This window comes from Elgaria multicarinata, chromosome 5 (assembly GCF_023053635.1).
Source record: "Elgaria multicarinata webbii isolate HBS135686 ecotype San Diego chromosome 5, rElgMul1.1.pri, whole genome shotgun sequence".
Classification (NCBI taxonomy): Eukaryota; Metazoa; Chordata; class Lepidosauria; order Squamata; family Anguidae; genus Elgaria; species Elgaria multicarinata.
Genome location: NC_086175.1, coordinates 71,119,036 through 71,146,809, shown reverse-complemented (window position 1 = coordinate 71,146,809; position 27,774 = coordinate 71,119,036). Strand labels below are relative to the sequence as shown.

At 41.0% G+C, this 27,774-nt stretch overlaps 1 protein-coding gene across 3 annotated transcripts in view; it reads right to left on the bottom strand.

Annotated features, from left to right (window-relative positions):
- The window catches only part of DSCAM (DS cell adhesion molecule), a 365,261-nt gene that overhangs the window by 147,825 nt on the left and 189,662 nt on the right, over positions 1 to 27,774 (bottom strand). For all 3 annotated transcript variants that reach the window (XM_063127558.1, XM_063127556.1, XM_063127559.1), the window contains 3 exons: positions 26,793 to 27,071; positions 23,381 to 23,500; positions 17,326 to 17,499 (listed from right to left, as the gene is read on the bottom strand). In XM_063127558.1, the coding sequence (XP_062983628.1) occupies positions 17,326 to 17,499; positions 23,381 to 23,500; positions 26,793 to 27,071 (573 nt within the window). The remainder of the gene's footprint in view (positions 1 to 17,325; positions 17,500 to 23,380; positions 23,501 to 26,792; positions 27,072 to 27,774) is intronic.

Genomic DNA, 27,774 nt, shown 5'->3' with positions numbered 1-27,774 from the left:
AACATTAAAAAGTAACCAAAATTTTAAACCATCAAAAACATAAACAGTATCAAAAACAATGGTATCCATTTAAAAACAACAGTTCTGGGGTCCATTAAGAGCAGCTAGTGACAATGGCGATGGTAAATAGGTTCACTGAGGAAGGGGACCTAATGAGGGGGTCTTGCCCAAGGGCACTCAGAAACCTGGAGCTGGTACTGCTTGCTAGCATACTCTTGCAACACTTTCTTTTCTGGTTGTTCCTGTGTGAATTCAATCCCTATTTTTCTTTTTAACTTATAGTCTCCCCCGCTCCTGGTCTCAACAAAATTAGCTCTGGGTCAGTACTACTCCCCTTTCCCCAGTGCAAAATCAAAATGTACTGATTTTCTTGGGAGGGGGAACCCTCACACATACTCATTTAAATCAAAGCACTTGACAAAAGGGATGGGAATAAAACTCTCTTTCAGCATTTTTACTTCTAATACTATTAATTCCTGGAGATTGGCTGAAGAGTTGAGTGGCTACAGGGCAGCACCTTTCTGTTAAGTCAGCATTGCCTTACTAAGACAGCAACCCTATACACCAAGGCTGGGGAACCTGTGATCCTCTCGATGCTGATAGACTCCCACTCCCATCAAACCCAGCCAGCTGAGCCAATGGCCAGTGCTGGTGGCAATTGGAATCCAGCAACGTCTGGAGAGCCATCATTTCCTGAGCCCTGCTATCCACACTTCCCATGGGAGTAAGCCTCACTGAATTCATCCACCTCTGAGTAGATATGCATAGGAGTCTAGGGTATGTTACTAAATGGTTAATTAGAAACCACTGGAGGGACAGTGAATCTGCTCCAAGTTTCAGTCAGGACCAGTCAGCACCCTAAAGGAGCTATCCAAGGCATGGAAGTACCTTGAATAGCTCCTTTAGAGTTCTGACTGAAACCTGGAGTGGACTCACTGCCCAACTGACACCGGAGCTACCATCCTCCACTGTCAAGAGCCACTGAAATAGGGCCTAATAAAGTACATCCTTTGAAATTGATTTATGGAAGGGCATAATTAAAAGCCATTTACAGTGGTCTCCTTGCTTAATTCACTCTGGTAAAATTCAAATCCTTCATTTTCATGCTGTTCCTGGGCTTGGGTTAGGACACCTGTATTGTTTGTTGAGCAATCAGGGCAAATTTTGAACAGGGATTCAAAACATCAGAACCTGATTCAGTTCCTTCAGAAACATCAGTCTTGATCCCGATCTGAAACCCAATGAAAGCTTACAGCAATTGCAACGGGGGGGGGGGATATTTTGCTGCATGAACTGCAGCCATTGCCAGGTACTACAGATGTTAAAGCAGAGCTAACCCCCAGCATGCTGCTGAAAAATCAATTCAAGTCTACCAAGCATGCTATAATTATCTCTGTATGTCTTTGTTTTTAAAGAACTTATTGGGTTCTGTCTATGACTAGGCACATCTTTGACTCACAGTAAACTCTTGTTCAACCACAGTGACTGTCTGAAAGGCACCGGGTGGTTCCTTTTGACATTTGCAGACAAGCTGCTTTATCACACACAATTGTTTTCACAGGAAACAACTTCAGCACGTGGCTCTTGGGAGACGGTCATCTCCTGGTAATAATGACACCATTAACATGAGTATACTGTAATTAAAGATTTGCAAGGACAATTCATCTTGATAGAGTGTATTGACCCATTTTATCTTAAAAGGGCTGGGCAGCCAAATACAAAAATGGGCTCACTTCTTTTATTTATTTTTTAACAAATATTTTTTATAACCCACCTCAGTTCAGATAAAGAGGTAAAGGAATAAAACTTACACAGAGCCCACTGCATGACCAATTTGTTTGAGATTCATTAACCAAGAAATGTTGTTTTCCTCAGTTATACTGCAATATCTTGAGTTAGGTTAATTAAGGTAATTCTTGTTCTCACAGTGATCAGTAAAAGAAATGAATGCCAACTTTCCCTTACCAACGGTTCCATAGAAATGTAGTTTAGCAATAAGCTTGAGTTAGGGTCAAATTACACAGTATGTAAATTATGTACAATGCAGTTACCCCTCTCTTTTCTTACTCTAAATTAAACATTTCTTACTTTCAATTAAATTTAAAAATGGGGTTCTGATTTGGGTCAGAACTATTGTATATAGATAGGAGACATTTTAAAGGCCCTCCTCCAGCAATTTTGTTTCCTGAAATTTGGAATCAATGCAGGCGAAGGCTGTTTTCCTGGGGGGGCACACCAGGAAGGGGACATTTTGGGAAACAAGTGGCTGGGGGAGGTTTAAACCTCCTCTATGCCTGCACAGTGCTCCCAATCCAAATCAAGGCACCACGCCCACATCACTGCAGTCAATTTATTTAATGTTTTGTGTACTTTGACCAAGACAGGAGGAAAGAATGTGAGCAGCGCACATCCATTTGACCACCCATCTTTACCTGAGCTGTTGTACCTGCACTGCCACATTTTCCTCTGTCCAAGATGTGATCTGGGCTGTGCCTCACTTATCTGCTACTATTGTGGGGCCTCAGTCAGGCTAGAGGAAAATACCCCACTCATCTGGAAATGGCCTCTTGGGCTGGATAATTTGGTTGTTCTTGAGGAGCAGGGTTCTTCTCACCCAGACCCAGAGAGTGAACATAGCTCTTCTTGGTGCTTCTAATGTAATTACATCAAAAGCTACATTCTGTTGTGAGAACTTACAGAATTTGAAAGCTTGAGAGGCTTGTAAGGTCAATGAGATTTGTATGTTCAGCAACATGACATGCTTTATGAAATTAACCCTGAGAGGGTTGATTTGAATTAGTATCCAACACTGAATTATTTGGGGAAAGCTAAGGAACACAGGTGGGAAGCATCCTGACACTTTTCAATCAGTCACTTAGAAACTCAGGGATGAAGAGGGGGATGTGTAAATCAGCAATATTAACACATGGATCACTTAACAGCTGAGGCCATTCAAGTTTGAAGTTTAGCTGAGGAAAGGCGGCTAGGTTAATGAAGACCCTTAATGCTAACAAAAAGCCCTATACAGCTCGGGTCCACGTTATCTGAAAGATCGTATTCTGCCTTACAAGTCTCCCTGGGCTTTAAGTTCTTCAGGGGAAGCCCTTCTCTCAGTCCCACCACCATCACAGGCACACCTGGAGGGAACAGGGGAGAGGGCCTTCTCAGTGGCTGCTCCAGTTCTCTGGAACTCTCTTCCCAGGGAAGCTAGACAGGCTTCCTCCCTGATTAGCTTTAGGAGGCAGGCAAAGACTTTTTCGTTCCGGCAGGCCTTTGGCGAATAATCTGGAGCTTCAACTGTGCTAGGACTTTTAAAATTGTCGTTATAAATGTTTTAATCTTCTAATATTGGAATATATTTAATATGTTTTAACTTTGTAATTGCTGTGTATAGTGCACCGCAAACTGTAATTTTTTTATGTAATAATGTGTGATAACATGTTTTTGGCTGAAACCCATTTAGGGTAGCCATGAATAATTTTGAATATATATTTTAAATTTGAATTTGAACTTTGTATATTTCTATTTATAGGTTTTAAATGTATATGTTTTAAATTTTGTGATGCTGCCTTGAGGCCCAGCATTGGACAAAAGGTGGGATATTATAATAATAATAATAATAATAATAATAATAATAATAATAATAATAATAATGAAAGAGGTTCACCTGGTGCCTACAGTGTACTTTCGTCGCTGGCTGAAGACCTTTTTATTTTCTCAGTATTTTAACATTTAATTTAACTTAAATTTAAACTTTGCTGTTTTAATTCCATATTTTAACCTATATCAATTTTTGCTGCGTGATTTTAATCCTGGTTGTGCCAAGATCTCTTCTCGATCCTCCCAGAGTGCAGGACATGGAATAACGGGCTCAAGTTAAAGGAAGCCAGATTCCAGCTGGACATCAGGAAAAACTTCCTGACTGTTAGAGCAGTACGACAATGGAATCAGTGACCTAGGGAGGTTGTGGGCTCTCCCACACTAGAGGCCTTCAAGAGGCAGCTGGACAAGCATCTGTCAGGGATGCTTTAGGGTGGATTCCTGCATTGAGCAGGGGGTTGGACTCAATGGCCTTGTAGGCCCCTTCCAACTCTGCTATTCTATGATTCTATTGTATTTTGTATTCATGTTTTTAAATTGTTGGTTGTTTTTATGCTCTTCATGGTTTTAATTTTTGTGAACTGGCCAGAGAGCTTCGGCTATTGGGTGGTATAAAAATGTAATAAATAAATAAGGAGGGTAGATTTTAAAAGGTTAAGCAGACATATGGGGGGAAATCTCAGAACATACCTGTTGCACAGGCAAAAAGTCTACTGCTTGAAAAGATTAAAATTTTGCTATTATCTTTAAAGACACACACACACACACACACACACGTCTTGTCTCTTTTTCTTTTCTGATTTCCCCCCTCTTTTTACCTTTTATTTCTGTTATTTTCCCGACTGCTTCCCCTCAATTTCCAAGCACATACTTCATACTTTCCATCCTTTCAAACCCTCCCTACCAGCACCCAATTTCAAACCCTGCATGGTCTCCCACAATTTCTCAATCTCAGACTCATGTATAGGGTGGCCAATTTTCCTACTTAACAAAGAACTACAGATGGGCAGATCTGTGAATCTCAATCTCATCATGGTTCTTGGGTTTCCATCACCAAGCTCATTCTGTCCTGGTTCCATACAAGTTTTTTGCCCTATACAGAAATCTGCACATATTTTTGTGAGCAGTTTCAAGTGTATATATTTTGTGCATATGTCCCCATTGACTAGAGCATGTTTGTGAGCATTGTAGAGGTGTACACCATGTTTATTGTGCATTTTAAAAATGTCACCAAACAGGTTTCTTTCTTTTGTGGAATACATCGCAAGCTCAGCAATGGACAGGAGTGAATTTCTTACCCATCCAGACAGAGGCCACCCTAGTTTTGTATGCATCATCATATACAGGATTGTCAGAAGATAGTCTTGTATCTGAAGAATTGTCCAGTCCAAGTTTGGTTTAAAGATAAAGAACCATAAGATGGGAGAGCAGCAGGGACCTTTTAACATTTATCATCTGGATAGCAGACTGACCAGCTGGCACACAGGTCACTTGGTAGGGATGGCTCAAAAACCCACCTGGGCCTGTGAGCTCGACAGACCCCCCCCCCACACACACACACTTGGCCCTCTCAGGCCCCAGCGAATGCGCACAGATTTCTTCCCCATAGTTCCTTGTTTGACAATGGGATCTGGTCAGGCACGGGTGAAATTGTGTTAGTCCTCCCCACCCCATCAATTGCGGTCTTAAAGGCCCTAAGGCTTTCTCGACCCCTGTACCCATCGACACCTGAAAGGGCCTCTTAATACTTGCATTAAGAGGCCCTTTCAGACCCCGATGGGTGTGTGGGAGGGAGGAGAAGGGTCTATACATATAAATTAGCACATGCACGTTACACAAATCTATCTCTTCTTTTTTTGGCTATAGATGCCCTCTTTCTCAGAGATACATAACTGGCCACACTAGTTATGTATGCATCATCATATATAGCCATCATCCCACTAAATTGCATTTGCTATCTTGTTTCTAAGGAACTATCCATTTGCTATGATTTTGTAGTATCTTCCCTCTTTTCAAAATGGTGGGAAGTTAGGTAGCAGAGCTGTCCCAACACATTTTGTTACCTGAAGCTGACATGATGGTACCCCTTTTCATTCCATGTACAAAAGCTGACTGGTAGTTGAATCTTTCTTCAACACTGAGAATGGGAGAGCACCTTCTACCATATCTGAAGGCTGCTTAGGGAGGGCCAGGGAGACTTTGCGGCCCACAACTCCCTCCAGCAACACCTTACTGCCACCTCCCAATATCTGCCACCTGAGGCAACCACCTCACTCTGCCTAATGGTGGGGCCGGCCCTGATAGTAGCTATAGAAGTATAACATTCTTTGGTGGAGGGAACATTTGAGATTCAGGTTTTAATAATATACAAATATACAAACTGAAGAAGTATGGGGATGAAGAGCAAGTGCAGACACCATTAGTTCCAGAGTGGAATCAGTTCAGGAGCTCCACCCAGAACTCTTACCTGATCATCTCTAAGGCTGCAGTCCTATCCACACTTACTTGGGAATACGTCCTGCTGAATTCACCAGGCTACACTCTTGGCTATATCCTAATAAAGTTCAATGCAGGGTAGAGAAGAAACAGAAACTGGCTTGTTTTTAAGGATAAAACCCAAATGGATTCTGTTGATTATATTCAAATGTATTCTAGGGTGGTAAAATGTATAGAAAATGAGATCTGGGTCATTAGAGGATCAAGACAGACAAAATATAGAGCTCTCTTCAGCTATCTTTCCTAATAATGCAATAAGCAAGTACAGTAATACTGAAATGCTGTCAAAATGCTTGGCATATATTTACTTAAAAGCCTCATATAATGCTCCTAAAATCTGCAGTCAGCTTTCCTATAGGACTGAACATTTTAGGTTTATGCTGCCTCTTTAAAAATGCAAGGATGATTTCAAATACCTTTCTTTTAAAATGGAAAGTTTCCAAGATTAAAGTACACATCTTAACTGGCTTGTTTTACATTCCATTATAGTTCTGCAGATGATGCAATGGGAGGCAAATGAATTAGAACAGAGGATCAGAGAGAGAGAGAGAGAGAGAGAGAGAGAGAGAGAGAGAGAGAGAGAGAGAGAGAGAGAGAGAGCTCTACATGCCAAGCCATCATCCATTTTACATACTTAAAAAAAATACCCTGTGGTCACAAAAACTGTATTACTGCTCCACAGTAAGCCTACATTTTAAATGTGATTTTGCTCACATCATCGCAAGAGACTTATTTACCTCATGAAATAAATTGTGAGATATTGGGGAAAAAGTTCAAAAGTGCCAGAGAATCAATATTCCTCTTTAAAATGCACCTTAGAAAAGTAAAAATCTGAGGCGGCAAATCCAAAAGCCGCTTACTATGATTGTTGTTTGGGTGCAAGTCTCAGGGACTTCAGTGGGGCTCCAGAAAAGTAGAGTGAGGGTGTGAGCCGATCTGCTGGCTGAGAGGTTGTAGGATTTGATGGAAGACCTGTTTCACTTGCCCATGGGTGGGCAACCTCTGGCAAGCCAGGGGCCAACTTCCCACCCCTCAGAACACATGGGGGGGACCACACCCTGCCCCTACCACCACATTTTCCATTGAAATTCAGCCACACGGCAGTGAAAAGGGCTATCTTTTCTTTAAAGCTGGCTCTCTTCTGCTGCCATGCCACTGGGTTTTGGAGGCAAAGAGCTGCTTGTTTCCCCTCAAGCGTGCTGCCTTTTTTGCTGCCATATTGCTGAATTTCAGTGGGAGATTTGGCAGCAGCTTGGAGGGAGGCTGCAAAAAAGGCCAAGAGGGTACATGTGACCCAGGAGGTGTGTGTTGCTCACCGTAAGCGAGGAAAGAGGGCAACACTTACTGACAAAGTATAACTGGCTTGTGACTTTCTCCCAAGTCTCCACACTACCACCTTTCCCACGTGGGAATTCTATGCCCTGACTCAACTATATTGTTCATAAATTCTTCCATCCCAGCAGCAGGGAGTAATGTCTCCCCTACACACAGTGAAGCACTGCCCCCCAAATAGTGGAGTACGAGAATTTTGTTTTTGTCCACAAATCATGTGAGCATGTCCCATAGCAATCCCAAACACAAATGGACGCAGGAGTGCTTTATTTTTTTAAAAAAAGAAATGTTCGCAAATGCCCGAATTTGTGATCACAGATGAGAAATGCATAGTTTTTTTCCAACAACAACAACATTTTCATACTTTACTCAATGGGGGGGGGGAAGTGCACACATTTGAGAAGTCCACACAGAAATTCACACTTTTCTCATTCAAATAAGCCAAAGAACAAGTTGAAAACAAAAACAAGACTGAACCAAAGCTACAAAGCTACAAAGTAATTTTCAGAGAATTTAGGCAAGCTGAAGAAATGCCTTGTTCTCCCATCCCTCCCCACACATGCAGCTAAGCCCTGCATTGGCAAAGCTCTGGTGCTCTCCTCCAGCCATTGCCAAATACGCATGAGCACTATTGCCTTTCAGGTTCCGTCTGGATGCATAGAGCAGAATAATCTGTGACTTCACACGCAATCCACTCTCCAATAGGTACACATTGATGGGACCACAAAGCCACCACCCCATCCCATGCAGAAGGAGGCCCACTCCATCTCCATTTGCTCCACTCCACTCACACCCAGCTAGCTGTTTCTTGCACCAAGCCATGGGGAACACCATCCAGTGGTATTCCTCTAACATGGATCTGCAAATGCACAGGAGCCATGTTGGTTGACAACCATAAACAACTGCCTTTCAAGATGTAGAAGTTAGTTTCTTCATTTAGGATTTTAAACCACAACCTGGTGCTGCTTTGGCTATATTAGCTGTACAAGCAAGCTCAGAAAGAAATCTGGCATTTGTGTTGACATCTATTTTGTAGGGCATGTTTCATTTCATTTATTAACTTTGTACCCCACACCTTGAGCACACACGTTTTTCCAGGGTGGCTCTTAAGAAGAAACCAAGTTCTCCTTAGGTGAGAGTACTTGAAAGGAAGTTGAGTGAGAAATGCTTCCTGCATCCAGAAACTTTTCCTTGCTTTCCCTCCGTTTACATTGTGATTAGCAGTGGAGCCACTTCGGTGTGATACAGTTGCTCAGGACAAAGGCAGGCTGTAATTATCTCCCTAGGGTGATGGCTTTTTTAAGGATCTGTGTGTGCCAACCACATTGTTTGTACAATTTGTTCATTATATACCACCACCACCACCACCACGTGCCATCTGCACCTAATGCAGTGTTCACTTGTCCTAATTCCTTTCTCACATTTGAGTGTAGCCATGCAAAACAGGGTCCAGTCCTGCTGCAATGGCCCTTTGCTGTAATCAGGAAAACTTGGACCTTTTTTCTGTTCACCCTTGCTATGCTTCATGTTTATCAACATTAACACGTCACTGCAACCCTATTGGCATGTACTTACGAGTAAGCCCCATTGAAATCAGTAGGACCTACTTCTGAGTAAAGACACTTATGATTACACTGCAAAAAGCCTATTTTCATCATCTTTCTTCCTCCCTTATTTTGTACATTTGCTTATTTTCCAGTTATAATAGAAACAGATTTAAAATATCTCTGAAAGCTGGGGGCAGCAAGTCTGCTCTCTAAATGGGTGGGGTGGGGTGGACAGGCCATGCATGCACTATAAAAATGGTGCTCTTGAAGCATGCTGCACAGGTACAAAGATTATGTTAAGATGACACAAAATCCAAAACGCAAACTGTAAGAAGTATTGAGTACAATTGAATAGTTAATTCTCTAATAATTAATGCACTGGTGGACAACAGAAATAGCTATTGCCACGTATGTGGAATGGCTTGTTTCATGCCATTTTGAGGTTGGTGTGTGTGTTGTTCTTGGTATCTATTCAATCAAGCAGCTGCTAAGTATTAAATATGCTGTGAGACAACTAAAACAATCTGTATCATCATATTAAGACATCCCTCCTGTACATAGAGGGGCTTTCTCAACAAAATATTTCCTTTTGGAAAGAAAAATCCAGGGTTCTCATCATCTCTAATTTTATTAGATGGCATTTGAGAGGTGATTGATTACAAGGATAAACCAAATGGTACGACTTGCATAGATGAAAAGGCATAGTAGCATCTTGTGTATTTATCCTTGCATGCATTTTCTGCATTTGAAGTGAGAAATGTTGGGCTTTATGTTCCTGCTGCAGGCATTTCTATTCTTGTCTCTAATATAGGAGCAAAACAAGAAAAATAGAGGGAGGAAGCAGAGTATGTCGTTAGGTTGCTGTGGCCCTTTATTCCAAAGTCCAATTATAAGATGGCTTTTGTGCCTTGCAAAGTTAAAAAACACACACATATAAAAAGCCAATCTTTTCATTAAAATAAAATAAAATGATAGCAAGGTACTCATTTGCATACCAAAGCACATTTTCATATTTGTGTGATGGTATATCTGGCAATTATCCTACAAAGATACAGTACTCATTTCAGCCAATTGCCACAGGCTCAGCATTACTGAGAGGAGTTTAAAAAAATGCATTAGAATCAACAGGGGGAAAAAAGGATATTCCGGTTTTTCTACCCGCTACCTTGAACATACTTCACGTTTAATTTCACCCTATTGCCACGGGCACTGTGTTGTTATGACAGCTGATCTGCCATTGAATAGCTGTAAAAGAAAATCAACAAAGGATCGCTTCAGTGACTTTCGATGCAATTTATTGGAGCTTGTATCTTGCGGCGGCTGCCGCCTGTCGGGGTAATGACACATGATGGGTGATTAAAGTGCAAGTCCTTAAATCAAAGCTGTGCTGATGGTCTGAAGAGGCAGCAAACAGCACTCGGAGCTTGTTCATCTCTCATGGTGGGAGGACCTCATTAGGACAAAAAGTGTGTGTGTGGGGGGGAGAGGCCTGTTATACTAACAAGAGCAAATGCTTGTGTCTAGGGAAACTTTTTCATGTTTTCAAGGTTTAGCATAAATTTTCCTGTAACTCCTCTCAGACTCTGCATTCAAAAAAACCTAAAAAAAATAAACCGAGTTGTTATTATGCACCAGCAGGCATTTGATTATTACAATTCAGAATCCAGGTGATTCTTTTCCTCCATCCATTTTTATACAATTGCAGCTTGCAGCTTCCATTGTACAGAAATCAATCCTTTGTATTCTGTCTATCTATATGAACAATTATATATTTTTTCAGGCCAGTGCAGTGGCAATAAATAACTCTTTGGGAGACTTATAGGGGAAAGCCAAAGGGAAAGGGAGTCAGTGGAGACACAATAGCTACAGTTCTGCATTCATTTATGCACAGGATAGAGAACTGAAAACAATCACAGGATTCCAAATAGATTAACTTCTTGCTGTGCAGTGCACTATTGCCCCTGAAAGCATTGTGAAAACCCCAATTCACTTAGAATCATTGCTGGGCCAGATCTACACCTTGTGTAAAATCATTACAATCCCATCATGGTAATGCTATATCCCTCTTGCACATCATCTGACACACAATGACATTTGTTGTGGTATTTTGGATAATGTGGAATAAAAAGCAGGAAATAATACTATGAAAGTGGTATATGGAATGCGTAATGTGCCCCAATAGTTATCAGTGCACTTCAATGCCACTATAAAGCAATAGTGTGGATCTAGAGTGTCATCAGACAGGGGGAAATTGTGTTTCCTTACTGTCACTTCCCTCCTTCTGTCCCACAATACTTCCTCTTTCTTCACACAGCCAAAGAAAGAGGAAGTAAACAATGACCACGTGGCCCATTTAGTGGCTGTTTTTATTGTGCCGCTTTTCCTGCACACAACAGGAAATAACAGCACATTCCATTCCAAATAAATAAATAAATGGATTTAAAGGGGTCTATTTTGTGATGGAAAGAAGGCAAGAAAGACTGGAAGATGCATGGGAGGTGGACAGTCACCGTCAAAAGGACCCAATACATCCGTAAATGGGGAGTAACGGGCGTGTGATCAAACACTCATCTGATAATGCTCCTATCCTTGGTATTACTTATTCCTATGTGAACAATAAAGCCCTATTATCATACATGTACATCCTTTCTCCTAACTGTGTGCTAAAGTTTTGACCAAAGATTTGCACATATCATGAATTACATAGTGAGTCTCCTTAATCTCAGGTTGTAAGTTAGGGAGAGGAAGTAGAAATACTGGAACAGCCTTACGTGGCAAAGGGGTGGGCTGTGTTTCACCAATATGAGATGCTGTGCTTAAAACCCTTCTCTGTAGTGGCTCCCACCCTTTGGAAAACCCTCCCTTGTGTGGTTTGGGAGGCAGAAAATGTAACATCCTTCAAATGCCTCCTGAAAACACCTCTTTTTAGACAAGCTTTCCCTGGATTATAACTTCTCCTGGTTTTATGTGATTTTTTTTTTTGATTTTTTTTTTTAAAAAAGTTTTAAATTCTGACTTTGTATATTGTGGTTTAACTGTTTTAATTGTGAACTGCCCGGAGAGCCTTAGCTGTTGGGCAGTATAAATATATAATAATAATAATAATAATAATAATAATAATAATAATAAGAAGAAGAAGAAGAAGAAGAAGAAGAAGAAGAAGAAGAAGAAGAAGAAGAGCGACGATAATCTTCAGGCCTGCATGGGAGTTATGAGCTCTTCCCTGGAACGCTTCTATTCCCTTAAGATTGCATGTATGTGGAAACAGTGAGGGGGGAGCACTCTGTGCATGCTCTGTAGCAGTGTATCCTAGCACATAAATGAAAATGGTCCCTAAGTGCTGAGAAACTAAAATTCTTAAAATGTTGCCTATAGAGTAGAGTCTGGGAGGTGGAATAAGGGTAGAAAGTAGAAAACATTTGGAGAACTGTTGCTCTCAGACAGAGTGGGCAACCTATGGCCCTTCAGAAGTTTGGCCCTACCCTCCCATCACCCCTCACCATTGGCTATCCTGGCTAGGGCGGATGGAAAGACCACAAGACTTCTGGACTAGGACCTCCCTCCAGCAGCCCCTTCCACTCAGAGTGTCCCTGCCCACCCCATGCTCTGCCATGGATAAACTTGACAGACACTCTATGTAATATGCTGCAAATGTGCCTAACTGTGGACATAGTTTGACTCATTAACTGGTCTGCACCAACTTTAGCTTTTCCTGCTTGGGGCGCATTTCTAGGCTGAACTCTTCACCCTGCCAACAAAAACAACAGGCCTGCCATCGTGTATCAGACTGCCATTTATGGGCCCATTCCCTGGGTTCTCGGACTAAGCAAGGCAGAGAAGAAAGGATAGAATGACAATCAATGACTGTAGTCAAAATAATCACATTTAAAATATTTAAGTTGGATTTTTTAAAATAAATAAATAAATGTAAATACTAATATTTTCACCTGCTCAAAATAAATAAATGTTGCTTTGACTATCAGTCATGGGCATTTCATTTTTGTTTGCTACTTTGTTTTCGTGAGGTGAGGCTGGACCCAGACAGAGTGAAGTGGATAGCAACGACTCCGGAAAGAGAGAGAAGACAATATCATCCAGTGTGCATCTGCCTATATTCCCATACAAAGGCTGCAATCCTATAACAGCTTGCCTGGAAGTAAGTCCCATTGAACTGAATGGAATTTATTTCTGAGTAAACGTATATGGTTGTGCTGTTAACCTCGAAGCATGAAAAATATATACAGCATGACAAAGAGATGCAAAGCAGAATAAAAAAATGCTCCATTTAGTTGTAAATGAGCATGGTTTGGTGGTTAGATTTGCACCGTTCTTCAGAAAATACATTATAAAGACTCAATGGGAAACGTGATTTAAATCACAACTTTTTTCTAGCTGATTTGAATCAATCCACCCTGCCAGATACCAAAACAAATCTTGGAAAATACCCCCTTTTATAAAGCAGGGAAGGCAGCCCCTTTGGTTGATTATGAAGTAATTTCTTCAGTGTATATAACCACCTCATTTTAAAACGTAAGACTTATTGCGCTGGTAGCAAGTTGTCAACAGATGTTGTTGATGGTTTGCAAGATGAGAGGCGTTGACCTTTACCTCCATCTTTTTGAGAGATGTAAATTACTTTTTGGATTCTCATGATCCAAATTTTACTTCTTAAGCCACACTAGTTTCTCAGTTCCTCTGTCACAGTAAAGTTTGCCCTGAGAGCCTCTAATTATTCAGGAAGGCAAAGGGCTGGGGGAGCTTCCAAGCATGTCAGAAAGTACCTGTCAATCTTGTTGCGTGTTTGAGAACTATATTTCTTTCTGACCTTGTCACCCAGAAAGCACTCCCTGTAGCTCATTTCCTCCCTTGTCTTATTCCGAGCGGCAGTTCGAGAGTGACCTTGCAGAGCTAGGCAATCACATTATGTGGGATCAATTAATGGCTAGCAGAGTGAGTCACACTGTGAGGGAGCTTGAGGCTTGCATCTAGTACTACAGATATCCCTCAGGACTGGAGCAGAAAAGCCAATATGTGAAGCAGCGGGGGTGGGAACGGGCGGGGGGGGAAGCAAGGAAAATGGCGGAGGGAAATACGACAATGAAACAGGAAAGCAATGAGCACAAGGATGACGACACAAGCGTGAATAAAAAGATTTAAAGAACACAGCAGAGGTATTTATTACTACGGCCTATTCAACACCAACAGAATTTTATATATCGAACTCTGGACTGCTGTAAATGCATGTTTGGCTGGAGACTCTCTGCCGTACAAACAGTGCACGCTATGGCTGCTTTACAAATGCAACATTGGAAGTGTGAGCATAGTGGGGGGAGGGGAGGAGAAGAAGAAGAAGGGGTAGCAGGCATGTATATGTTGGTTATCTTAGAGCCAGAGGAGCTTTCATTCGATTCAAACAGTAACTGACTCTCCAGAGAGGTCCCCTGCTCTTATTTGATAAGGGATGCTCTTTTATCATACATGAAACTGCATGACATGATCAGACAAAAACTGTGTACAGCTGTCAACTAAGGAGATGTGTGTGTGTGTGTGTGTGTGTGTGTTATCTTATTTTTTTAGATCCAATTAGCAAAAGACACGGCATTACTACTAGTCAAAGACTGGCCTGTTAATAGTTGCCTTGGGAAACTGGTGTTCTTGATTTATGAAACACCATGATTTCAAATATTCCTGCTGTGTGCAATATCTTGGCCAAAATTCATCAGGACAAAAAGAGCTCTCATCACTGTATCCTGCAGTACATCGCTAGAGAAGACCGTCACTTGGAACGATGATACCAGTATGGCACGAAAGGCCAGTGCTACATCTTTAACAAAGCCCTTATATTCACCAGTACTAAGAATTTTTTTTAATAGAGCAAATAACCAGGGTTTACTTTTCCTCTCTGTTATAGTGATTGTATTTATCATATTTATATCCTGCCTTTCTTCCATAATGAAACTCAAGGCAGCATATGGAGGGTGCCCTGGTGATCTCCCATCCAAGCACCGAGGAGACCCAGATCTGCTACACTCCAGAAATATGATAATAAGCTAAACATGAGTCAGCAGTGTGAAACTGCAGCCAAAAAAAGGCAAAGACTTCATCTACTCTGTTCAGTTCTGCATATGGCTCCTGCATATGAAGGATGTAGCCAAACTGGAATGGATTCGGAGTGGGGTAACAAAGGCTGTTTCTAAACCAGCCTGAAAATCCAAGCTGGTCACAGCCAAGTCCCTGTGCGTTCAAATGATGCACAGTGACTCCCGGGAGGAAAGAGGGATGAGAATGGGTTTTCCCAGGGATAAATAATCCCTGGGAAAATCTGATTCTTCCTGCAGTCTCGGGATCATCCTGAGACCGCGGAATGTGTGGCCACCCATCCGGGCTTCTTCCCTCCTCACTGCGAGTAGCAGGGATCAGTAGAGGAAAGGAACCGGGGTAAGGGGGAGCGGGGTCAGAGCAAATTTTTAAACTTATGTTTTATTTGGAGCACACGTGTGCTCATCTCCATTAAAAAAAAATGGCAGGCGCAACACCCTCCTTCCTCCCGAGATGTCGCACCCGCATGTGGACTAAGGGGAGGATCTCGTAATCAGGATCTCGCGAGATCCTCCCCCCTCCCTCCCTCTACACCGGTATGGTGTAGAAAGGGCAAAAGATGGTGAGTGGTAAGGACAGCAAGTCCTACAAGGAAAGGTTGAAGTAACTAAGTATGTTTTAGCCTAGTTACTCAGAGTATACTAGAAGGGCTGTCACATAGAAATGGGCTTGTTCTAGGGGCGGGCTAGATCTAATGTGACTATTTATTTTATGTAACTATTTAATCAATTTCTGGACTGCTTGACTATAACTAAAATGACATCTCAAATGGTTTACAACCTAAACATTTAAAACAGATAATACAAAACATCTCAATTTAAAACATTTTAAATCAAAACATTAAATCCTCAATTAAAACATTTAAAATGAGAGAAACAAATGATCAAGAAACTGGGCTGCAGAACCAGTCAGGGAAGGATCTATTTATTTAGTGAATACAGACTTGCTTAGTAAAGCAATAACATCATTGCAGGAATTGTTGTTAACCTTCATATGCTCAGTGAATCAAATAAAAGAGCCGTCCTCAGCGAAATCATCCATAGTCCACATTCTTCCACACACTAGATTACTTGGCCACATAACTCTCATTACATGTCATAATGATTCAGAAGGCTGTAGTAACACTGTGATTGCTTAAAACCAGCTCGACATACTGAATGCTCTATGATAGCCTCACATCTCATGACACCAGAAATCCCTTGCAAATGTTCCCACAAGATAATCTACAGGAACCCATTACTGATTGAGCAGTAAAAGAATACGCAAGAGCAGCTCCTGGTTAGAGATTTCCAAGGCTCCGTCAGGGACGTTTGGAGACTGGTAAGCTATCCAGCCTATTTGCTTTCCCTCTCTAAGATAGTCCTAAATTCTACAGAACAGTGTACATGAAGAGCGAAAGATCATTCACATGTATCAAGGAAATCTCTGTTACACATATTTTGTTGAACTTGTAGACATGGTTGATAATGAGCTGGTTTTTTCCTCTCATTTTGAATGATAACCCTCAGAAATCTGGCTAGTTATGATGAATGACTTGGTTAATACTAATGCACAACAGATGTATGCTATTGGTTAAAAGTAATCAGTTTCCATATTGAGTGAAATAAAGTATCATGAAGTTTCCCTGGCACCATATGGGCAGGGATACTATTGCTATGGAGAAAGCATCCTCAAGCACAACACGCTGATTTGAATTAAGGTTCAGTCTGAGTTTATCGGCAATACAAAGGTGTTTCATTGTAATCTGAGGGGCTCTAAATATATAAACTGGCCCAACAAGCTCAATAGCATTACAGAAATGTTTGATAGACAAAGTTAACTCCTCCTCTCTTGTCCAAATAAACTGTATCCAGCTGATTCTGTTACACAACATGAATGTGTAACGAGGACGAATGTGGTGTATTGGTTAGAGTGTTGGACTGGGACTTGGGAGAGCTGGGTTCTAGTTACACACTCACACACACAACACACACACACACCCTTGGCCATGAAGCTTATTGTGTGACTTTGGGCCAATCACTGCCTCTCAGCCTATCCTACCTCACAGGATTGTTGTGAGGATAAAATGGAGAGGAGGAGGATCATGTAAGCCACCTTGGATTTCTTGCAAGAGCAAAAAAAAGGCAGGATATAAATGTAATAACATAAATAACGCCTCAGTGTGAATGCAAAATAGAGTTTTAATACAGGAGATGACAGATATGCCTTTGCAACTTAATAGTTATTACTTGGATCAGGAAGAAATTCTTACTTTTAACAGTGAGGTACATGGACTTGCTGACGTCAGCCCCCACATCATTGCTGACCTTGCAGAGGTAGTATCCACTATCTTCCTCCAGCACGTGCTTGATCAACAAGGATCCATTGGTGAGAAGCTGGATACGCCCATTCAAGGCAATAGGCTGGAACTGGGGGACTCCAGCACCTATTATGAGAATAAAAGATGAATCAGGAGGCAAGATGGTTGAAAGAAGAAAGCACAGAATACATTGATTGTTACTATGGACAGAAGTGAACCAAAGTGATCTAGGACTTTCAAGCTTCACCACAGGATCAGCAAAAAACAACAACGGCTTTATGGCAATATATAGCTCATAGAATCACAGAATAGTAGAGTTGGAAGGGGCCTATAAGGCCATCAAGTCCAACCCCCTACTCAATGCAGAAATCCACCTTAAAGTAGCCCTCACAGATGATTGTCCAGCTGCCACTTGAGTGCTTCTACTGTGAGGGAGCCCACGACCTCCCTAGGTCATTGGTTCCATTTTCATACTGCTCTAACAAGAAGTTTTTCCTAATGTCCAGCCGGCTCTATTCTGCACTCTGGGGTGATCGAGAAGAGATCCTGGCCCTTCAAGTATTGCTATCATATTGGATAGCAATGGGCATGCTTATAGCTGGTGTAATAAACACCACTACACAAGTGTGGAAACAACAAGGGAGAGAGATAGGTTAAAAAGATAGCACTTAGTTTAAAAGCCACATTTGTTGTAAAGTTTATTCGCTGCCAAATTATTCAAAATTATGCTTGATCATCTAGAAATGTATGCAGTTCTCTAGATATCAAATAAATGAGCAGGGGGGGAAGTCTACTGAAATAAGCATGAAATACAGAAAGCATTGTTCATGTGCTGCATAATCCAGGCAAAAAAACCCAATGATAAATTGGCCTTTGCAACTACCGGTAGTTTAGTCAATACACAGGTATCAACTGGGAGTTTGATCACACTAGGGCAATCTTCCCCAAGCTGGTGCCCTCCAGATGTGTTGGGACTGCTGTTCCTGTCGTTTCCAGCCAGCATGGGATGTTAGCTGTGAATGGCGAGATTTACAGTCCAACCCATTTGGAAGGCACCAGCGTGGGGAAGGCAGCTCCAGGGAGTGCTTTAAAATGGTGTCTGATAAAGGGAAAGAGGTTGTATTTGTGTGTGTGTGAGAGAGAGAGAGAGACGGGGGGGGGGGCGGAGAGATCGCAGCGGACTAGCTTTTTCTGACGAGTGGATTCTATGGACACAGGCATATTAGGGATTTTAAAATATAGCAATTTTTCATGAGACTTCCACGTCCTATCTTGGATTAAGGGGATATTTTAAATGGATCTCTGAACACACAGTAGTGTGGTATATTAGGCTGAAGGGCAGGCTATTAATGGCAAAACTAAATAAATATGGAGAGGAAAGCTAGGGCAAAGATCTGGGAAGAAGGAAAAGGGCCTAAACAACTTGGGACCAGGATACCTGGGAGAGAGCCTTCTCCCTTACCAACCTGCCCAATCACTGAGGTCATTGGAGGGCATGCTCCTGGTGGTTCCACATGGACCTATGGCCCAATTGGAATCCACCAGGAGAAGAGCCTTTAGTGTAGTGGCCCCTTCTCTGTGGAACTCCCTGCCACTGGAGCTCAGGCAGGCACCAACACTAGGCTGCTTCTGGCGCCTCCTGAAAACAACTCTGTTTCGAGAAGCCTTTCCCAACTGACTAGCCACTGTTTTTCTGGTTCCTTTGTTTTAAATTGAACCATTTTAATTTGCTTTTTAAATCTTCTTTCTTTTTACTGTTTTATACCTATGTTCACTGCTTCAGAATCTGTTTTAGACATTGAGCAGTATATAAATATTGTAAATAAATAAACAAAGTATTCTGATTTCTATGAACTCAACTTGTGGATTCTTCAGTGGATAAACTATTTCTGACTTGTGTTAATTTCATGGATATGCGGACTGTTTTTTCTTTAACTTTGGGAGGGTTTTTTTCTTTAACTTTGTGCAAATTTGCACAAGTGGAACTAAATTCTCATACATCCCCAAAATGTTATTCCATAAATGAGTGGATGACAGAAGATGCCTGACAATCCACAAAAATCAGACAGAACATATTTAACGAAAACTATACATTCCTAGTTTGTACATTCTAAACTAAGGATTCCCCAGACACCAAAGGGAAACAAAGAGACTGTGTGATCAAGGGTAGACTCTTCTTGAAGCCCTTCCCTAGAGAATCAATGTGACTCTCCAATGCTTGAGAAATGCTTGGGAGAAGCAAACTCCTAACTTTTTGAATAGCTTGTTGCTGTCACTACGATTTATATTGAAAACAACTATTAAATGTTTGGTTTTCTTAGCTTTGAGAATTCATTGCACGTAACTTTCCCCATATATTGGACCTTACAGTAAACTGTAATATACAGGTTCAGCTAGTACAATGCTAAACTCAACGTTGTTTGCAACCAAAACAATATATTCCAGGATTAGATTCCATTAGGTAAGTGGAAACACACTGAATAATAAATGAAATTAAAATCTTAAAGCTAGAAAACAAGCGGAAGTAAAACTAAGGCCTTGGAACGTGCATAGATAACCATGCAAAGTTCACCCTTCTGCACAAGTGGAAGCATAAACCAGCTCATGAATGCTGGAAGCAATTCAGACTGCTAATTTACTATGTATGGAAATTGATAAGGTGAGAATAAAGCTGTTAAGGTTTCCGAAACAAAACAAAAAAACTTTGTACTTCCTGAAGCTTTCTAAAAACCTTTTCACGGGATTTGTGGGGGAACAAAGACATACTGGGGATAGGGTTCAACACTTTGGATAGCTCCTTTAGGGTTCTGATTGAAACTCAGTGTGGATTGACAGACCCATTAAAGCTTTTAAAACTTGATTTTGTTCTGACTTTATACTGTTAGTTTTACCTTACCCAGTGCCTGTTTACCCTACCCTGTGCCTGTTTGCATTCTCTTCCCCTCCTTATTGTTTTATTATGATTTTATTAGAATGTAAGCCTATGCGGCAGGGTCTTGCTATTTACTGTTTTACTCTGTACAGCACCATGTACATTGATGATGCTATATAAATAAATAAATAATAATAATAATAATAATAGGAGCCACCAACCTCCACTGGTTGTCTGTACAATAATTTAAGAAAGAAGTGAGCAATTTTTGGGGACTGGGGCCCCAGATTCCAATATTATTATTATTATTATTATTATTATTATTATTATTATTATTATTATTTCTTACCCGCCAGATCGAGGCGGGGAACATCATTAAGTACAACAATACTATACATAAAACAAGTTAAAAGAGCATATAAAATCAACACAATATTAAAATAACAATCACAGCATCTTAAAATTCTTAGGTTTAAAATTCATCTGGATTGGCCTTCCGGAAGAGACTAGTCTTTATGGCTGTCTTCAACTCGGAGAGTAGTAAGTTGACGAATCTCTTCCGGCAGGCCATTCCACAGTCTGGGGGCAGCAGAAGAAAAGGTCCTCTGGGTAACAGGGATCCATCCCACCACCCCAGAAATTGCTGCCAAATTGGCCAAAATATGACTTTTTTCCAAACAAAGTGTGTGAGGAGCACAAGGCCTGTGCTCCCCGTGTGCCTCATTTGTTTGCAAAATTAATGCTTTTACTGCTACTGCCACTGTCGCAACCGCACATTCAATGGCAGGGGCCCATGTGTTGCCCAGCCCTGGTTTTTATCCACCTCTTCCTCGGCTCTGTGGCAACAGTACTGCCATCAAAGCATCCTGGAAGCACTGCCATTTTGAACAGAATGGTCCAATGGGGACAAGACTGTGTTCTGATGAGGTGTTCCACTGGCCACAGGTGCAAATTCTCAAGGGAGACTTGCAAACTCCACATGCAAATCTTCTCTGAGAAGGCTGGAAGCAGTGGTGTAAAACCCAGTGCAAGTACCCTGGCGATATCATCTTTAGGCCATCTACAGCAATAAGCGATGAGACAAACCTGGCAAGAGTCGTTTACCTCATTATAACAGAACAAATACTTTTCAATATATGCTTGTCCAAGACTTGAGATCTGTTGGAAGCCTCCTCTGTGTCCCAACAATGCGAGACATACACCACGGTGGGACGTGGGAGAGGGCTTTCTCTGTTGTGGCACCCCGGCTGTGGAACGCCCACCCCTTGGAGGCCCAGCTGGCTATTTAACAAAGACTTTGATGGCTAAATTCACCAAGGTTGCACATAGTTTTAATGAGAGATACAACAGCAATAATATTAAGACAGTTAAGCTAGAAGAGGTTAACCAGCAGGTTGGTCCAATACAACATATCACTTAGCTCCCTTTGTGTTTCACATTCCCCAGAACTTATATGACAACAGCATCTAAAAAATGCTACGCCATGTTGCAAACTTCTCCAGTTCATCTTCCAAAAGCATAAGACTTCAGAGTGGTTGTTGTTTCGGAACCAAAAGTTTCTGTGGTTTTAAATTTGTTATTGCATTTTAAATCTCTGCACTGCTGCTAGGTTTTATTTTATTTTATTTTACTTTGATATTTGAATTTTTATAACATTTCATTATATTGTATTTTGTGGTTTTAATGGTTGTGAATTGTCCAGAGAGTTTTGGTTATTGGGAGGCATAAAATGTAATAAAAATAAATAAATAAATAAATAAGCACTGAGGTCAAAAGGATTAGCAGTTTTTTTAAAAAATGGATAGATTCTGAAAGCTTGGGGCTGAGTTTTTGTTTTGCTGTTTTCAAAAACAAAATCAGTTTTGATACCAAATATGTTATAAAGATAATTGGGTCGAAGATATTATCTACCAGGCAGTGCCTTTTTAAAAATCTGCCAATTCATACATTTATATAGAGTCAAGTGGGGCCAGAATTAATACTCTGTTATAGGAACAGAAAATGTGAATGCATTAGGTAAAGCATAAACTAAATTACTGGGTATGCTAATGCTACCTGACCTTTCAATGTGCTGAAAGTATATGATTGGCTATGCTATCCACAGATTTATTTTCCTTTTTCAAAATAAAAATCAGTCAGTTGGTACCGATGACAGATACTGGAAATTGGCATAACATTGAACTTCATTTACACTTCGCATCAAGGATCTAAGAACATGGTAGCTGGTCAACCTAAAAACAGTAATGATGAGAAATGGGGGGGGGGGATCATAAGCTGACGTAACATAATACAGGCATAATAGGACACAGGTGAGCAACTTGCAAGCCCTCTGCTGCTCTCTCCACGCAACCTGGGGGAGTACTGTGACAGTGACCTTGATTGGGATTGGTGGGGCAGGTACAGGCTCCCAGAGCTCTTGATGAAGCAGCAAGGAAATATCCATCGTGATCAAGATTGTGTGGGTGGTGGTGGGAAGCTTTAACACACCTCTCCGGCCCTCCTATCCCTGGAACTCAGTGGGCAGCAAGGACAGGTTTAAACCTCCCCATTTCTGTTTGCTCTGATGCATGTGTGGTGATAAATCTATGTGCACACATATGTATATGAGCATATGTGTGTGCATGTGGCTCCCAACCCATCATCTCATGTGCTCCTTGGTACCAAAAAAGGTTGCCTGCTCGTGACCTAGACTAAAATGGTTGAAATATTTAGGAATTTGAACCAAAGTGTGGTGATGGAAAGGAAAAAAATGATCAGCATGCAAAAAGGCATAGAACTAGAGCCATGAGCCCAAGGGGTTTATGGGTTGTGCATTTTTCCTCCCCAGCAGCAGCCCCATCCACCATATGACAGCCTGTTTATGAAACTGATGGTAGTTTCAAGAACAGTTTAAAGAAAAGAAGACAAAATATTCACCAGACTAGCACAAGACCCTTGAGTGAACCCAATCAGTACACTATTTTATAGGGAGGCCTCTAATGAGAAATCCCGACAGCACGGAAATTGATAACATAGCTTCACATGATTACACGTGGAAGACAAAGGACTGGTGCTATGTAAAATCAATGCTGTAAAGGGCTTTTCAATTACAGTATTAAATCTTCCATAAGGTTATTATTAGAAGAGGGGAAATACCTTTGGAGTACTTCCAGACGATTGTAGGGACAGGATAGCCTTCTGCAGAGCAGTTGAGGATCACAGCTTTTCCATAAATCCCATCTTGATCACTTGGTTGAACGACAAATCTGGGGGGAACTGAGGGAGAACAAAAAGAAAACAAAGCAGAATGATAATGATTGGCATATAGCCAGAAAGTTTCTAGGAATGATAGAGTCTTCATCAAGAACTTAGATGGGTGCAAATTCGGCAATAATTTTAATGACAGCCAGTGTGGTGTAACGGATAGAATATTGGGTGGACTGGGGACACAGGAGTTGAAAATCCTTCTCAGCTATGAAGCTCATTGAGTAACCTTTGGCCAGTCCCTACCTCTCAGTTTAACATCTCAAACTGCTGGTGGGAGGCTAAAATTAGAAAACCCAATTATGATGTCATAATCAATTTTTTGGAGGAAACAATTTGCAATGGTCCTTAACCAAAAGTGTTGCTTTGCAAACAAGCCTAAGAGTTATGCATAAACAGCTTGAACATAAGAACTGATTCATCCAAAGGGATGCACCAATCTCCACATTAGGGTAATATCACAAACCATGTCCACACCTAATATGCCCAGAGACCTCTGGTGTAATGGGGGAGAGGGAGAATCCATGATGTCACAATGCCACCAACTAGATAGGAGATGGCAGGGGACATACAGAGAGGCCCATTTAAAGTGCATCAACCAGTGTTGTAAAAATACCACCGGTGTGCTCAGTTCTCTTAAAGCTTTATTGCACCTTATAAAGAAACTTACAGAACACGTTTTATCCTTCCATCTGAGATTGTTTTAAAAAATGTTATAACTAGTCTTCCAACAGGAAGAAACCTCTCATCAGACGCTACGTCAGTGAGCTGTTGCTGGACTGAAGGTGCATCCCAACGGTTAATCCTACAACTCCACAATAAAAACTCCACAATAAAAACTGATACAAGTTCACCACATTGATAACTTTAAGAAAATATAAAGGGCAGTTACGAATGTGTTGGCTTTCTCTCTGTGGCGACCAGTGCTTTGACCTTTCTTGTTCTCATCATGTGGCTAGCACAGACATACTGGAAATATATGTTTCATATTTTATTTCAACATGTCTGACTCTTCAGATCATAAATAGAAACTTCTGGCTTAAGTGAATGTGGGATCAGGCGTCTCTTTGTAGATGATGTTTTAAAATAACCCACATTGAGTAATGAGACAATTATCTCAATAGAATTAAGTTGACAGGCTCAAATTTGAACTCACAGGATCCTTAAAGATCAATATGATGACTAATGAGTTTCAGGCTTTAACTAAGATGTAACGGTTGAGACAAGCAGACACAATGGCTTAGTTCAGACAACATGTTAGTCAACACAGTGTGAAAACGCCACTCAACAGTTGAGTTTTTAGGGGGAACTCCCCACACAACATGTTTTAACTCCACCATTGTGTGACTGTGGGCTAAAGTGGAGTTGAGTAAAATCCATCGCAATGTTTGATTGACAGTTCCTCCCGATGGTATCCGATCAGCCATTGCGACGAAAAAACAATCCCGGCAGCTCTCCTAGAGCGGCACTCCATCCTTTCACCACTCTTGCCAGAGAACTCTGTAGCCAGTGGGGAAAGTCAGCACAACACATCGGAAAACTCCATGGAGCCCGCCACACAACAGAATGGTTGTGCAAAAAGTCTCCTCTGTGGAGAGTTGATATTCTGCATGGAGCGTTTGCCAAAAAAAACCTCCACCATTTTGTGGAGTTTTCCTGCCAGACAATACATTTTTCAACGGTGGTGTAGATTAGGCCCAAAAGTTTGTCCATTCAGTCTCAATACACTTCCTTCCAGTTGTAAAAGTGGAAAGGAAGTGGAAAGCGTAAGGGTCACCAACGTCTTCCAAGAGCTTCACTTACATTATTTTCTTGTAATCCTTGAATGTATAATATTTTCGTGTTACATGTCAGTGAACTCTTTGTCCTATTGTTCATTTTAGCATTACTTTTCAAACAATTATATTTTAGGAAGAGTCCCTAATTTGTTTGCTATCTATATAATTTGCAGGAGAAAAGAAATCTGTATTAAAATCCTATATTAATTTGTTCCTTGCACCTCAGACAAGAGGGATCTGGATCCGGGGCCATAGCATTAGCACCTGTAGTATTGCCTTCTGGCCAGCTGTACTGGTGATGTCTAAGAGCAGCAGAAGGCAAGCAAATAGCACCCTTCATCTGACATCCAGCTATGGTGGCACAGAGCATAAGATGCTTGTGTCTAGTAGTTGCCATAGTTCAGGAGTGCCGGCACTTCCAAACCCTTTCAAATAAAACTGATTAAAGCCATAATACCAAAATCCTTAAACCTACTTTTAATGTGAAGTGATTTTCTATATTCTACTGCTCGCAGTGACCATTGGTGCCCCAGATTCATGTTTGTTGGGCAGGGAGTAGGGTTAATGTGCATGCTTAGTGCATTTCAAATATAGACCCTGTTCAGACAACACACTAAGCCATCGTGGTTAAGCATTCTGAGCTAAACATTATGGAGTACCGTGTCATGTGAACCATGACATAGGCCCCACTCAGACAACAAACTAAACCATGCTGCTTAACCACAAAATGGTTAACGGAAGCATTCCATTAACCATTTTGTGGTTAAGCAGAATGGTTTAGCGCGTTCTCTGAATGGGGTCTTAGTTTATTGTGTGAACCATTCTTAACCATGGTGGCTACATAACCATGGTTTAAACATGCTCACTAACCATTTTCTGCAACGTGGTTAGCATCCTAACTATGGCTTAGTGTGTCGTCTGAACAGGGTCAGTATAAAACAACAACATGGGGACCACAATGGGAGTAGTGGCTACCTTCAGAAGCAGCAGAGAAAGATGGAATAAATACTTGGCACATCATAAAAAGATGCTTTGTGAACCTGGGTTAACTCATGGGCAGCCAGTTGAGTAACGTCACCATAGCATCAAACTGCACCCCACAGAGGACAACCTCAATATTTGAAGTATAAATTTCCAAAACACAAGCCAAGAAACATTCCCTTATTAGCAAAGCTTTCTTGCCAATTAGCATAAATTTGGCATTCTCTAAATTAAAAATTGACAGACTCAAGTCTAAAGCACTTTGAAAAATAAACTGCAGTTCAAATGCCTTGAGCTCAAAATTTCACCCATATCTGTACAGCTTCTAGCTGTACATGAAAAAAAATTCTTGATTGTTGATTAAGTTCATTTCCAACTTGTTCAGGCAAAAGAAAAATCAGCCTTGAGATTTTTTTAAAAAAATATATATTATGGTGTATGTATTCATAACCCAGTGGCTTATATCTCCCATCAAACAGTTATCATTTGAAAACATATTGACTTCTATCTAATTGCCGCCATTCAGGCTAATTATATCTACTTACCTCTCACAATTAATTGGCTTTGGTGCTCCACAGCTGCGGCATCATTTCGAGCTATACAGGTGTAGTTCCCATTGTGCATGAGGGAAAGGTTAGAAATCCTTAAGGAGCTGGTGAAGTCAATGTTGTCAATAGTCACCCCGAGACTGGCTGGGATTGGCCTGCCATCCTTCTGCCAGGTGATTGTGATGGGCAAATCCCCTGAGACCACGACACATGGAATGAAGACTCTCTGACCAATGGAGAATCTCGGAAATTCAAAGGGCTGGATAAAAGGTGGCACTGAAACAAAAAGGAGGAAATGCTAGTAGTCAAAGTTGTGAATGTGTGAACGTTCTTGAAAATTATCGGAAGTAAAGATTTCATCGACTAGGCGCTGGTATGTAAAAAGCTGAGACACAAAACAATAAAAAATAGGTAGTTGTAGTATATTTTGTTTTTCAAATCTATCAATTGCCAAACTTCTAACATTAAAGTGCTATTTGCAAAGTATTGAAGTTTTCCAAAGCAGTTTTAATGCCTTTGATTCTCCTTGAAGTCGATGGGAATGAAAGACATCCTCCAGAAAAAGCTCGATTAAAAATAAAATAAAATTCAGGTTTAAAACAATCATGGGGCTTTTAATACTGCTCAATAAGTCAGTGACGGAATGTGGAATGAATGAATAAATGAATGAGCTCAGAGTATTTAGGTTAACAAGGCTTAATTTGATCCATCCCCAGTTTTCTATATGCCTGACATGATCTGTAACTTGATGTGATCTCAGATACAGCAGCAGCTTCTAAACATCTGCAATCATTGCTTTTTAAAGCTGTTATGAGTGGAAATTGCTGCTGGGATCTGGGGATACATCAATCCATAGATTATATCTACCACGCATTTGTGTTCCCAGGGAGAGTTGTGGGACACTTCACAGAGAGGTACATTGAAATGCATAAACAAACCATTCCATAATCTACGAAACACAGTTAAAGCTTGTGACTCC